At 38.7% G+C, this 14,734-nt stretch overlaps 2 protein-coding genes across 13 annotated transcripts in view; one reads left to right on the top strand and one right to left on the bottom strand.

The window, feature by feature from the left end:
- Positions 1–11,986, top strand: part of Nlrc4 (NLR family CARD domain containing 4) — a 50,028-nt gene extending 38,042 nt beyond the window's left edge. For 6 of the 7 annotated variants that reach the window (XM_074049457.1, XM_074049459.1, XM_020183546.2 and 3 more), the window contains one exon: positions 9,476–11,986. In XM_074049457.1, the coding sequence (XP_073905558.1) occupies positions 9,476–9,768 (293 nt within the window). In that variant the 3' untranslated portion in view covers positions 9,769–11,986. The remainder of the gene's footprint in view (positions 1–9,475) is intronic. The other variant, XR_012439654.1, reaches the window with a different exon arrangement.
- Positions 11,987–12,210: 224 nt separating this feature from the next.
- Slc30a6 (solute carrier family 30 member 6) overlaps positions 12,211–14,734 on the bottom strand; it is a 52,127-nt gene continuing 49,603 nt past the window's right edge. For 5 of the 6 annotated variants that reach the window (XM_074049462.1, XM_074049465.1, XM_074049463.1 and 2 more), the window contains one exon: positions 12,211–13,682. In XM_074049462.1, coding sequence (XP_073905563.1) covers positions 13,182–13,682 — 501 coding nt within the window. In that variant the 3' untranslated portion in view covers positions 12,211–13,181. The remainder of the gene's footprint in view (positions 13,683–14,734) is intronic. The other variant, XM_074049466.1, reaches the window with a different exon arrangement.

Genomic DNA, 14,734 nt, shown 5'->3' with positions numbered 1-14,734 from the left:
CAATTTCACAAAATACATGACTTTGTTCTCTTCTCTCCTTATGCTGCATTACGTAGGTATGTCTTCCTCTCTTTGTTCTAGCCCTGACGGAGATCCCAGGCCCACTCGTTCCAGTTAGGGACATCACAAAGTATGCCCCATTATTTATTTGCTCCCTCCTGTCAGTTTTTGAAATTGCTCAAACCTCTCCCAATTAAAATAAAATTCTCTGAGTTCTCATTGTATTTCTCCTCTCCTGCAACATTTATGTACCCTAATACAACATTTCTCTGTCACCTGCTACCTCTTACTTATTCCATCTTCCTCTCTATACCCCCAGTGTGGCTTAATTCAAAGGACACTTTTCAAAAGTGTTGAATTTACTTGGCCCCTCAGTAGGAGGGACCTGTGTTGGAAATGTAGGTCCCAAAAGTGACCACATGGAGAGGAGTGATCTGGCCAAGAGATTCTTTATTGCTGGGTGGGAGAGGAAGAGAGCGGGGGGGGGAGAGAGAGAGAGAGAGAGAGAGAGAGAGAGAGAGAGAGAGAGAGAGAGAGAGGCAGTGCTTAAATACCCCTCAGTGAGACTCGGCATGATCTGATTGGTTAGGATCTCTTGTTCATGCTGATTGGAGGTTGGGGCAGAAGGAGAATTCAAGCTAGACTTGAGGCAGGACCGTGACCCTGGAAAACAGAAGCTTAAGGGTGCAGTAAGAACCGAAACCTATCAGCGCCATTATTGCCAACATTCCTCCCTTTTTTGCTTGTTAAGGAAGGGGGGTGTTGTGTTTGCTCTGGCTTCTTCGAGCTGGCAAGGGGCGGCATAGGGGAAGGGAGGGTTAGTTGGCAAACAATGTTGGGGTGCTGAGCCTCATGGTGGCATACACCCAGGCTCCGAAAATGAAGATTTCCTCTTCCCTGAAGTTGATGAAGGTCCCTTGTAGCCATAGGTCGTAAAGAGTCTGGAGCCAATCCTCCAACCTCCGCATGGTGGGTACCAGCCAACTATCCCCACGTTTTGGAGAGGTTGGTATCCCTGGAGGTACAAGTGGTTAAATTTTTGATCAGCAATAGCAGACATGCAGTGTGATACAAGGGAGGAAGCCTAAGAATAGGAGAGCAAGAAACATAGGCATCAGGATGGGCATTGGCCAGGAGAACCACTGTGAAATGTTGTCCCCTAGACAATTTCAAGAGTCCTCCAACTACAGAGAGAGAAATGGGTGGCCATACATTATCTAAGACCCAAATAGGAATAGTAGGAGGAGCATAAAAAGGTGTCTGTTCAGGGACTACATACCTAGGGATCTAAATTCTGCAAAATCCTATAACTGCCAGGAAAGCTGTAAGCTGTCTTATGGTATGGGGGATTGGGAAATGGAAGATTGGGTTGATGCATTTATGACTCCGGGAGTGAGTCTGTCCCTTTAAGGCCACACGTAGGTAGGTGACCTGTGGGAGGCAGGGGCTGTCAGGATTTAAATGTAACACTCTTGGATAAAAGAGAGCTTTAGCTTATTATTTTATATCAATTGACACTTAACTTTTTAAATGTTTCTACCATATTTAGATAAAGTATAACATAACACTGTTACAAGGTGGTCATTTAAGACACATAAGCAAATATGTAAATGAAATCTGATTTACTAGTACTTAAAGCTTGACAAGATCAGCAGAAAACACAAATAATTTCTTTGATAAAATCTTTCTCTGTAATGGTTTTTTGTAGATGTTACTCAGAGCAGAACAATATTAACAATATTAAGATAACCTTGATATTTCATAGACATAGAGGATTTGATTTTAGTTTGACATGACCCTAAAAATCTTTTAGGCAACTCTTAGATTACATTCAACTTTAACTTTACCATTATTTTATTGAGGATTTTTGCATCAATGTTCATTAAGGAGATTGGCCTATAGTTCTCCTTTTTGGAGGTGTCTTTGCCTGGTTTTGGGATAAGTGTAATACTGGCTTCATAAAATGTGTTAGGCAGTTTTCCTTTCCTTTCTATTTCGTGGAACAGTTTAAGGAGGGTTGGTATCAGTTCTTCTTTAAAGGTCTGATAGAATTCAGCAGAGAATCCATCAGGTCCTGGACTTTTCTTTTTGGGGAGACTCTTGATTGCTGCTTCAATTTCATTTTGTGTTATAGATCTATTCAGGTGATTTATATCCTCTTGGTTCAGTTTTGGATGATCATATGTATCCAGAAATCTGTGCATTTCTTTAAGATTTTCGAATTTATTTGAATATAGGTTCTTGAAGTAGTTTCTGATGATTTCCTGGACTTCGATGGTGTTTGTTGTTATCTCCCCTTTTGCATTCCTAATTCTACTAATTTGGGTTTTTTTTTCTCCTCATTTTAGTCATTTGCCAGGGGTCTGTTGATCTTGTTTATTTTTCAAAGAAGCAAGTATTTGTTTCATTAATTCTTTGTATGGTTTTTTTTTGGTTTCTATTTCATTGATTTCAGCTCTTATTTTTATGATTTCTCTCCTTCTATTTGTTTTGGGATTTGCTTGTTCTTGTTTTTCTAGGAGCTTGAGATGTATCATTAGGTCATTGATTTGGGATCTTTCAGTCTTTTTAATATATGCACTCATGGTTATAAACTTTCCTCCCAGGACTGCCTTTGCTGTGTCCCATAGGTTCCAGTAGGTTGTGTTTTCATTTTCATTGACTTCCAGGAACCTTTTAATTTCCTCTTTTATTTCATCAATGACCCATTGTTCATTAAGCAATGAGTTATTCAATTTCCAGCTGTTTGCATGTTTTTTGTCTTTACTTTTGTTGTTGAGTTCTAGTTTTATTGCATTGTGATCAGATAGAATGCATGGTATAACTTCTATTTTCTTATATTTGCTGAAGTTTGCTTCATGCCCTAGGATATGATCTGTTTTGGAGAAGGTTCCATGGGCTGCTGAGAAGAATGTATATTGTGTAGAAGTTGGATGAAATGTTGTGTAGACATCAAGTAGGTCCATTTGGTCTATGGTATATTTTAGATCTAGAATTTATTGACTTTTTGTTTGGATGACCAATCTATTGATGATAATGGGGTGTTAAAGTCTCCCACTGCCACTGTGTTGGAGTTAATATATGCTTTTAGGTCCTTCAGGGTATGTTTGACGAAATTGAGTGCGTTGACATTGGGTGCATATAGGTTGATAATTGTTATTTCCTTTTGGTCTATTTCCCCTTTTATTAGTATGGAATGTCCTTCTTTATCTCGTTTGATCAATGTAGGTTTGAAGTCTACTTTGTCAGAGATAAGTATTGCTACTCCTGCCTGTTTTTGGCAGCCATTGGCTTGGTAAATCTTCTTTCAGCCTTTCATCCTAAGCTTATGCTTATTTCTGTTGGTGAGATGGGTCTCCTGTAAGCAACAAATTGTTGGATCTTCCTTTTTAATCCATTTCATCTAACAGTGCTTTTTGATGGGGTAATTAAGTCCATTAATTGATAGGTATGTGGTGATTCCTGTCATTTAGTTGTCTTAGTTGTTTGAAGGTTTGATTGTGTGTACCTAAGTTGAGGTTACTCTCTACTTTCTTGCTTTTTCTTTTCCTGTAATTTGGTGCTGCCTGCCTTTTCATGGTTATGTTGGGTTTCACTGTGTGCAGAATCCCTTGAAGAATCTTTTGTAGTGGTGGCTTTGTGGTCACATATTGTTTTTGTTTCTGCTTATCGTGGAAGACTTTTATTGCTCCATTTTGAATGATAGTTTTGCTGGGTAGAGTATCCTGGGGTTGAAGTTATTTTCATTCAGTGCCCGAAGACCTCACCCCAAGCTCTTCTTGCTTTTAATGTTTCTGTTGAGAAGTCTGCTGTGATTTTGAATGGTTTACCTTTGTACGTTATTTGTTTTTTCTCTCTTACAGCCTTCAATATTCTTTCTCGGGTCTCTGTATTTGTTGTTTTAATGATAATGTGCCATAGGGTAGATCTATTTTGGTCTGGTATGTTTGGTGTTCTGGAGGCCTCTTGCATCTGTATGGGAATATCTTTCACTAGATTTGGGAAAATTTCTGTTATTATTTTGTTGAATATATTACGCATTCCCTTTGCTTGCACCTCTTCTTCCTCTTCAATGCCCATGATTCTCAAATTTGGTCTTTTGATGGAGTCAGTGAGTTCTTGCATTTTCTTTTCACAGATCTCGAGTTGTTTAATAGTTCTTCAGTTTTTCCTTTAATTACCATTTCATCTTTGAGTTCTGAGATCTGTGTTCTGTTTCTATTCTGCTGGATTGGCCTTCCATTTTGTTTTGCAATTCTGTTTCATTCTTTTTTCTGAGGTTTTCCATATCCTGGGTCGTTTCCTCTTTAATGTTGTCTATTTTGTCCTGAGTTCATTTATCTCTTTATTCATCATGTTCTTTGTTTCACTTTGGTGTTTATACCGTGCATCTGTGGTTTCTTTTATTTCTTCTTGTGCTTTTTCAAATTCTCTATTTTTGTTGTCTTGGAATTTCTTGAGTATGTCCTGTACATTTTGGTTGACCATATCCAGTATCATCTCTATAAAATTCTCATTGATTATCTGTAGTATTTGTTCTTTTAGATTGTTCTTATGGGCTTCATTGGGTTCTTTGGCATAGTTTAATCTTCATTTTGTTGGAGTCTCAATCTGAGTATCTGTTTTCTTCATTCCCCTCTGGTTCCTGTACTAATTTTTTGCTGTGGGGAAACTGGTTTCTCTGTTTTTTCTGTCTTCCCATCATTGCCCTTGGTGTTGTTATTGGCCCTGTACTGTGTGCAATTAACTATTTTCTAGCTTGCAATAATAACAATGGTGGTATTTAGAATGGAAGGGTGAGAGGAGTGGGAAAGCAAAGAAGTTAAAGAAAGAGGGTAAAACAAGCAAACAAAAAAAAAAAAACCCCAAAACAAGCAAACAAAGTTTCAAAGATACAAACAGGGAGAGATAGTGTACTAATCAACAGTAAGCTGAACAGGCATTAGAGAGACAAAGAGAGGATTGAGAAAAAAAAAAAATAAATAAAATAAAAATAAAAAATCTCCAAGTTCAAATGCAATAAAGTTTCAGTCTTAATAATTTTAGTGTTTGTCCCTCAGCCTCCAATCCTACTATGCTGTAAGCCCAATGAGACAGGGGCCATGCTTGCCCTTTTCACATATCCCCAGCACAATGTGTGGCACACAATAGGCACTCAAGTACGAATGCTGAATGAATACCTGGCTAAGAGTTCTGATACTTGCTCAGGAAACCACATAGCAACATAAGAGCTTTCTTTAGGATACACGAACCTTCAGAAGTCTACCCAGAGCATTTGAGGTTTTGTCTGGAATTTAAAAAATCAAGCCATTTGCACTCTCCACTGCCTACAGCTGACAGCCCCAAATGTCATGATTCTGTTCCTCTCAGATCTATTTGCTCCTTGTGATGATGAAAGCATTACAGAGTCAGTGAACAGAAGGCTTGCCTTGGGCTGTGAAAAATGTTGCTTGTTCTTGCTTCCCGTGCATGTACACATTCTAATAATTACCCAAGAACCTCTCTTACCAAGTTGATAACCTCTCTTACCAAGATTCAGCAGATAGCCAGTATAAATAGCTCACCTCCTGGGGGTGGAATGGGCGGTAAATTCTTCAGGTTCTTGTTAGGTGGTGAAATGTGTTTTGCTAGTTGAGAAGGAGAAAAGAAGTTGCTTCTTGGAGAAGGAGCTTTAAATAGACACACCAACTGGAAACTAGCATTTTGCATTCCTGCCATGCTGGGAGGCACAGAGAGAACAGGCAAAGGCAGACGGGATTTGACCATAGGCTATGAGAGGAAGGAGACAGCTGCCCTACAGGGAATAAAGAAGCACTCCCAAGGGACAGAGGAAGGAAGAATGTGAGGGTTGGTCTGCTAGGCTGTGCAAACTGAACTGGTATGGCAGACCCAACTACACCATGGCTGCAGGAGATAGTACTTTACTTCTCTCCCAACTTAACAGTTGAGAAATGCGCAGTTCAGGCAGGTGGAGTGGCTTTGTTCTCTGCAGCCTTTTAGACCTAGAAACCTGTATTTTTACTCCTTCATTATAGTGAGTGTGAGTTTGTTTCTTGTTTTTTGAGACAGGGTCTCAAAATTTACCTGTGGTTGGCTTGGAACTCACTATATGGCACAAGCTGGAGTTGAACTCACAATCTTCCTGCTTCAGCTTCCAGAGTGCTAGGATTACAGGCATGGGCCACCACACCTGGCTCACTTCTAGAGTTTTATCTTCAGTTTCATGGTCATGGCTAGGTCATTGACATGTGGGCATGTCAATCTAATGGGAGAGGGCAAAAGTAGAAGTGGAGGGCATTTTCTTTTCAAAGTGACATGGAAATTACACACATCATTTTTAATTTGGTGGGACTGCGGTTTGAAGTCAGGGCTTTCAGCTTGCAAAGCAGGCACTCTACTGCTTGAACAACACTTCTCATACATCACTTTTGCCTTCATATTTCCTTGCCAAGAATTTAGCTGCATTTAGCAGCAAGGGATTTTAGGATATGAGTGGCCATATACCCAGATAAATCTGTTACATGCTGGTGTAAAATGTTGTGGGCCAGTGTCGAGGGTCCTTGCCTTCTCAGGCCAGAGAACTGGCTCATGAGGCAGCTGATTGACTTGTGAGCCAGAGCTTGTACACGGAGTAGGATTTATTAGAGAGAAAGGCAAGAGAGCAGTGCAGTAGAGCCTGGAAACCAGTGGCTCCTTGCTCAGGTGAAGGCTGGGGCTTTTATGGATGTTTTAACTCTGGGTTTGGGTATGGATTAGGTGGGCTCTCTTAGATAAGCTGGTTTGTTTGCCCGTTATTGGTGTGGAGGGGGAACAATCTTGAGAGCATTTGGCTCATCAGCCTTGTGGCAGATCTATGAGATCTCCTCTTCAGGGTGCAGATTTATACCTCATTCTCAGGAAGCAGGAATGCAGATTTACATCTCCTTCTCAGGATGCAGGAATCATAGTGCTCTCCATGGGGGATGGGATACTCACTCAACTGCCCTTTAGTTCTCCAGACCCAACAAAACTATACTTATAGAATAAGAAGAGTCAGAGCTGGGGAACAATTAGCAGTCTGTCTCACTTTTCAAGGCAATAAAAGCACAGAATGTAGTATCCAAAGATGGTCTTAGTAGCACACAAGGTAGAACCCTGGGAGCTACTCTCCTTACTTGGTTTTTGCCTCTAGTATCTTGACTATGGTCAGATAAGACCTATTTACTTCAGACACCTGTAAAGAGAATCCAAGGAGCATTGTAAACTCAAGACCTTATGAAGGTGATGAATCCTGGCTGACATTGACTAAATACACCATCCTTGACCATGGTGGTCAACACCCTTACTGAATGTGACTAAGAGTGTGTAACCTCAGTGCATGCCTGGGTTGACCTCAACCCACATAAGCTGAGCAGACAAGAAACGACCACTCAGGATGGGGGAGAGATGGGTGGGGAGCATTGCCTGCCTAGCAAGCACAAGGCTCTGTGTTCACACACACTACAGTAACCCATCCCCCACTGCCAAAAAAAGGACCATTCCTATGCTGTAGCTCTCATTACTGGTGGCCATCTAGTTTTTAGTTAATATTGGCCATATGGAACTGAAACTTGCCTTATTTAGCTTGAACTCTTTAGCTTCCTTTGTCTTTTGTCTGTGGGGAACAGTGGTCTTCTTTACTGAGACAACAGAAAGGGACTTTTAAAACCACTTTTCCAGGGACTTCTTCTCACTTGAAGTCCCAGCTGAGCCCTAAGCCCTCATTCTAACAGACTTCAACGTTATCTAATATCTGGCATCTCTTAAGCAGCACAAGTTTAATATATAATAAACTTCCACGCTCAAAGCAGGGTGAGGTATGAAGGAAGATGAGCTAAGTCTAGTAACATGACTAGTAAGTCAGGCAGATGCTCTTCTACAGTTTTCAGTGAATGTCCATAGTACAAGCATACAAAGTACTGAATTCCCTGTTCAATGGGCTAGACGATCCATTCACCACGTATTTCAGAGAGAACTTAGTCAATAGGAAAGGCTGTAGGGCTAACACTGTGTGCACAATCTAAGGCACTCAATAAGGAGTCTTATGTGGGCTTCTTACATGTTGTATATTGGGCACTCTGCATGGTGGTATTTGACCTGAAAGATATTTTCTTAGTGCAAGATTCAACTGAGTTCCAGTACTATCTAAACTGATAACATGGGACTAAAGAATGCACATTAAAAAGTCCTGCATTCTTTTTGTACCAGAAGGACAGGATAGCCACCTTTTCGCTGTAGGAAGCAAGTTAGGGTGCCCTATTTTTCAAGGAATGGAGGACCTTCCTGAAGAGGCTAGGGAGAGTTAAAAACAAACAAAAATACCCAAATCTTTAGATATGGAAGCAGGCTCACTTACTAAAGCTTACAATTAAGAATATCCTATGCCCCAAGATACATTATTTAAGTAATGTTTCCTTTTGCAAAAATGAATTGCCTGTTTTGACAACAATTTTGAAAACAAGTCTTGAATATTTAATAGCCTCTCTCACACCTCAATTTTTTTGAAACTTTTAGCAAGGATATATTTTAGTATAACAAGTTAAAGTAGGAAATAGGAAAAAATGGAGAAACATTTCCTGCTCTTTATACAGGAAAAGGGAGTAAAGACTCAAAGTAGTGGTTCTCATCTGTGGCCTTTATACTTCCTAACTGGGGGGAAACATGTAATCCTTAGGCAATGGTTTTTGGTCTCCTTTTCTTGTCACTTAACATTTAAAAGTAGGTGAGGTGGGAGGGGAGTTTGCTGGTGTTTTTCTGTTTTTACTTCCTGGTTCTGAGAGTCTGGACCTGTTAATATATATTAATTTTCATTTTCATGTTGCCTCATGTGTCTGTCCTGCTTCATTTCCCCCTTTAAATGACTTTGGTCCCTTTTAATCTTAAAAGGGGTGCAGAGGGCCTGTGGTCTGTTTTCGGTAGCTGCTATTGAGTTGAATAGCTGCTGGCCCTACTTAGAAAGGGAACCAAAGTTGTTTCTCTATCATGGTTATCATTCCTTATTTTTAAAGCCACCTTTTATTTCCTGGAGAGTCGGGGAAAAAGAAAAATATGTAGTATTTGTTTACATACTACTAGTATTTATCATAGATTCCCTTATACTTTAGGAAACATAATTTGTAAATACAGTGGGCCATATGCAGTATTTATAGGGAATTCTAATTTCTTCCTGAACCACAGCATTGATTCAAACGTGGTCATTTCAAAATGGAAAAATTAAGCCATGTTTAGTGGCACACAGCTGCAATCTCAGCACTCAGGAGACTGAGGCAGGAGGATTGAGGGTTGGAGGCCAGTCACAGCACTATACAGTGAGTTCCAAGCTCACCTGAGCTACACAGCAAGACTGTTTCAAAAACAAAACAAAACAAAACTAAACCAGAAAAACCTGATTAATGAAAAACTCTTTTAAAAACTTTTTTTCTTTCAATTAACATACTTATTTCTTTTCTTTTCCCAGGTGTCTTTTTTGAAAAGAATCCTCTGAAAAACTTGCAGCAGTTGGATTTGGCTGGAAATTGTGTGAGCAGTGACGGATGGCTTGACTTTATGGGTGTATTTGAGAATCTTAAGCAGTTAGTTTTTTTTGATTTCAGTAGGAAAGGATTTTTACCTGAGGCATCACTAGTAAGAAAACTTAGTCATGGGTTATCCAAGTTAACTTTTTTGCAAGAAGCTAGGCTTATTGGGTGGCAATTTGATGATGATGATATCAGTGTTCTTAAAGGTGCTTTTAAACTAGTAATTACTTAAAGGTAGCTTAAGCCAGTGAGTGCTGTAGGAACCCCTTGACTTTCAGTCTGATAAAGGAAGCCAAGGAAGATGAGGAAGTGGGAAGGAGTTTAATTTGATAATGTGTGGAATAGTTTTGTATCTCATTTCTCCAACTAGGAATAGTAGCTCCTTGACTCTTGGCCCCAAGAATACTGGGTTACAAAAAACTTATATACTGTATGCATATTTACTTAGTATAGTACCTGGCATGTACAAATGCCACAGATATGCAATAAATATTTGCTTAATATGAGATAATTAAATTACCAATAGTTATTGACTAAAGAAACCAACCAAAATTATCTATAATTAGTAAGAAAACTTCATATATCCTCTTTGATTGAACCCAGTTTAATTAAAAAATTTGGATTGTAAAAAGTACTTACTCATATTAGAAGATCAGACTCCCAAAAGAGATAGGCATTCTTTAGTCAAGCAAAACTTAGTGTAAAAGCAGCTCAACAGGTGATTTGATACTTAAGTCTTCTTCTAGTAGAAATTTTAAAAAGGAAAAATGTATCCCACTGAAGTGAAGAATATCTTGCTCTAATCTTTTTTCTACCTCCTTCCTAACTCACCCTTTCCTACAAAGAAAAAAGTCTTAAGAAAAATCTCTTTAACCTATATAAATTTAGGTCAAGGCAAGTCTGGGAAAAAAAACTCCAAAAACCTAAATAGTGTCAGCCTGTGGTTTGCCTTCTATTCTCATGGCACCTCAAATTAATGGCTCAGGTGTTGGTGTAAGCAACATTTGGCCCATATGTTGAGGTAGTTACTATCAAGAAATTCTGGGCACAGTATTTTAGTAATTTGTCATATATCCTATGAATCTAGCCACAAAAGTTTAGAGCTCACATTTTACAGATCAACTAATTCATCCCCTTCCTTAACTTTACAGATAAAAAAGCTCAGAGAAATTAAATGACTTACTTGCCCATGGTCACAAAACTACTTATATAGCAGCAGCACAGGATTGGAATTCAAATCTCTTGCCTTCTACTCCAGTGTTTTTTCCCCCCATTAATAGTGTCTTCTTAAAACAGGGTAATTATATTCCATGGAGCTTACTCTTTATTATAAACCATGGGACAATTACTTAAACCAAACTTCCTTGTCAAGCTTCAAGTGATTCTGTGGCAAGAATTACTAGTGAGGCTGCTGTGTATAGGCCTATGTTTGTCACATTCCTTATTTTCAAATCCTGAAGTTAGCCAGAAAGTGGTAAATAACACTTCTCTACATAATAATGCACAGGCCAATGTCACCCGCAACACATGACATACTGATTTTCAGTGAGTAAGGTCCCTTGCTTCACATCCTACAGGTAACTCTTGGTATCCTTTCTCAAGCAGTATGGGTGGGTACTAAAGCACTTTGGTGGACAGCTGCACAGCTGTTGCCTCTGAATGGGTGTTGAGGAAGCAGGCATAGAGTCTCATGCAGAACTGCTTGGTACCTGAACAAAATGGGGATGGAGAAGGAATGCATAGTGTGCAGCACACCTCTTAATCATCACTCAGTACACATGGCAGTTCTTCACATTTCATACATGACCTTAATTCACATTTAGATGAGGTCAACAGAGGAAAAGTCACCCTATAAGGGGTGGGGGGTGTGGCTCAAGTGCTAGAGTGCCTGCCCAGTAAGTGCTAAGCCCCAAGTTCAACCTTTAGGACTCAAAAACAAAACAAAACAAAACAAAACCAAAATCCAATAATAGTAGGCCAACAATAGGTGTCGTAATAGTTAGATAACAAAAAACAAAGGACAAGAAACAGGATGTCTTGGTACATTTTACAAAGTTGAATTTCCCCCAGTAGTCAAGGTAGTGCGGTCAAATGCTCACAGTTGCAGATGTCAAAGAAAATGATGACCTACTTTCCACTAAGCAAAAAGTATTTAAAACATAGTCACTTGCTATCACAGACAACTACAATTCCATGGCAGAGATGGATTCTTGGAAATATCTTATTCCACTGTGAAGAGAGGATGTGGAAGTACTGTTCCTACTTAAAAGAAAATGAGTTGACTGAAAAAACTTGCAAATTCTATAGAAAACAAATCTCTAGAGAGGTGACCGGTGGCTGGCAAAGTCATTACTCTCTAGAAACATGGACTCTAGGAAAGCTGCATCCTTTTTAAAAGCATAATTGTAGAACTCACAATACAATCAAACTAAAAGAAGCTTCATAGGTAATGTTTGACTGCTGCTGGTACTTTTTGGAAATCATACTACGATGTATACTTTTTACAATTTGCATTTGGAAAAGAGCCAAGAATTAAAATAATCTACAGGATTCTCAAACTTCACCAAACAAATCACTATTTTTGACAAAGGAAAATAAAAAAGTTAGAAGCAGCCCACTGCAGACCTACCAATACTGTGTTCTATAATTTAAGATCCATTATACTTTGGTAAAATAATGTAAAATAGTTAAATTTTTAATGCAAAACTGCAAAGGTATCAAATTCCATATTATTGGAATGCTATATACTTTGGTAATATATTTTGTTAATGAGAAATTCAAAGTTGACCCATTAAAATGTGACAAAAAGATAAAATTCCATTATTATGTCATTATCAGAATTTGATTAAATGTATCCAGAAAACTGGGATTCTTTTATTACATTTCACCAAAGGTCTGGTAATCATTTATCCAAATAAAATGCTGAGAACCATGAACTATTTACAAATGTGCTGAAATTTGTAAATGAGAAAAACTTTAACAAAAACACCCTGATAATTAAACAACTTAAATTGTGTTAGGTAGTAGTGTATTTTTTTTTTTTTTTTTGTGGTGCTGGGGATGGAACCCAGGATCTTGTGTTGGCTAAGCAGGTGCTCTACAACTGAGCTACATTCCCAGCCCCAAAATTTCTGATAGAAACTTTTGCTTTTACCTCATAGGACATAATTCAGGAGGACCTCAAAGAAAAGTGTGGTAATTAAGTTTGGAAAGCTATAAAAGAGACTTTTACTTTTCAAATGGACATATTTCCTGTCCTAAAATGTGTATTATTCATGATGCACATTTATAAACTTCACTGAAGAAAATGTATTCTCAGTAAGGTGACAGACCCACTGGATCAAGTGGCTCTCTTACAAAGGCGAGGTCCTATCCCACTGCAGTCAGCTACAAAACAAAGATAGCAAAGTTCAAATTTAGAGAAGCACGCTTCTACAGGAAGCCTATGTAAAGCCTGTAACATTTACAAGGATTTCACTGCCACAAAAACATTTTTACAAAAATATAGTTTATAGGGTTCATGAAATGTGAACAAGCCTACCATTCTGACATTTAGTGTAAATGACTGAACAGTCAATGCAGAGTTGGATTATTCAATAAACTGGAAGCCAAGGAGTCAGTATTCCTCATGAAAATAAGGGTACATCATGGTCTTGGTTGTCCAATTCTATTGTTATTTCCATATCTACTTGGTATATTTGTAAAACCAGTCCTGAATCCTTGGGTTACTCCCATTCCTGGAACTGCAAGTCCTTGACTGAGCATGTTGCTGTACGGTGTGTGTCCATGATTAAGACCCAAACCATAAGGCCTTGTTTGTGTGTTCAGAAGAACAACCGGGCTCACATTTTTTCCAGGGGTATTAAATGAAAATTCTGGAGGGGGACTACTAGGTTTAGCTGGAGTTGATGTGAAAGGGGTCATATCATCCATATTCTTTAAAAGAGGCATTGGAATTACGTGATGGTCTGAAAAGTTTAGGACATTGGCTGCAACAGGCCCAGACAGTAAGGCAGGCCTACTCCAATCATCCTTGAAAATTTGAACAGTCAGAGTAGACACGAGAGTGTACAGTCTGTTGGTCACATGAGCAAGAACCATTTGTTCATTTGCATCTCGTCGAATTCTTACATGTACTGATCCGGCCTAAAAAGGAGAAAATCATAAGAAAGACAGTACTTAGAACTATACCACTGGAAATGCCACGAGAAATACATTTTATTTATGATTTAGTCAGTATTTTATATTTTCTTTGAAATAAGAGAAAGTTTAATGTCTTGCTATTTCTTAAGGACTACTTAAGGATTATTCGCATTTTGAATGTAAAAAGTTAATGAAATAATCTGTGGCCCTTTAAAATATTAAAAAAAGAAGGGTAATTTAAGAGGAAAACAGCTATGTCATAATGCAAGAGTGTATGTGTAAAGTATATGAAAATGCAATGGGAAGGCAAAAAAGGTAGCATTAATTCCAACCGGAGAAGACTTGAAAAGACAATTACATTTGATGGAGGACAGACAATTAAATGGAATATTAGAAAGTAGAGAAAGGCATTCTATGCTGAGAAAAAGCAATTAAAATGTACAGCATGGACAGTCTCTGGTGCCAGTCATGTCACTGTCACTAGTACTATGACCTTTATAAAGCTAAGAGGTCTGGAGGTGCTTGGCAAAGTCAGGGTGCTAGACACGCTGACCAAGGTTTGGTAGCTTTACATGAAAAACCAGAGAAACCCAATACTGCCTTGGATTTCTAATAGCATCACATAGGAACTGCTACCCTGGAAAAATCCAGAAATAGAGATGCTTTCCCTACAATTGGCAGAAATGAAAGGAAAATATGAAGCTACTATAGAAGAAAATAAAAAACTGAAAGCAAAGCTTGCTCAGTATGAACCACCTCAGGAGGAGAAGTGTGCTGAATAGGATTATTCTCAGTTAAGAAGACACTGAGGGCTGGTGGAGTGGCTCAAGCAAGAAGAGTGCCTGCCTAGCAAGTGTGAAGACACTGAAAAATGGTTTTGTATGACTTGAATAGTTTGGTTAGTATATAATCTTTTCTAAACACATGCTATAAAACCCTTTTTTCTTTTTTCAGTACTGGGGTTTGAACCCAGGGCCTACACCTTGAGCCACTCCACCAGCCCTTTTGTGTGATAGGCTTTTTCAATATAGGGTCTCATGAACTATTTGCCCAGG

The sequence above is a fragment of the Castor canadensis genome, chromosome 12 (genome assembly GCF_047511655.1).
Source record: "Castor canadensis chromosome 12, mCasCan1.hap1v2, whole genome shotgun sequence".
Taxonomy (NCBI): Eukaryota; Metazoa; Chordata; class Mammalia; order Rodentia; family Castoridae; genus Castor; species Castor canadensis.
The sequence above is the reverse complement of the archived record's forward strand: the minus strand, read 5'-3'. Positions and strand labels throughout refer to the sequence as shown.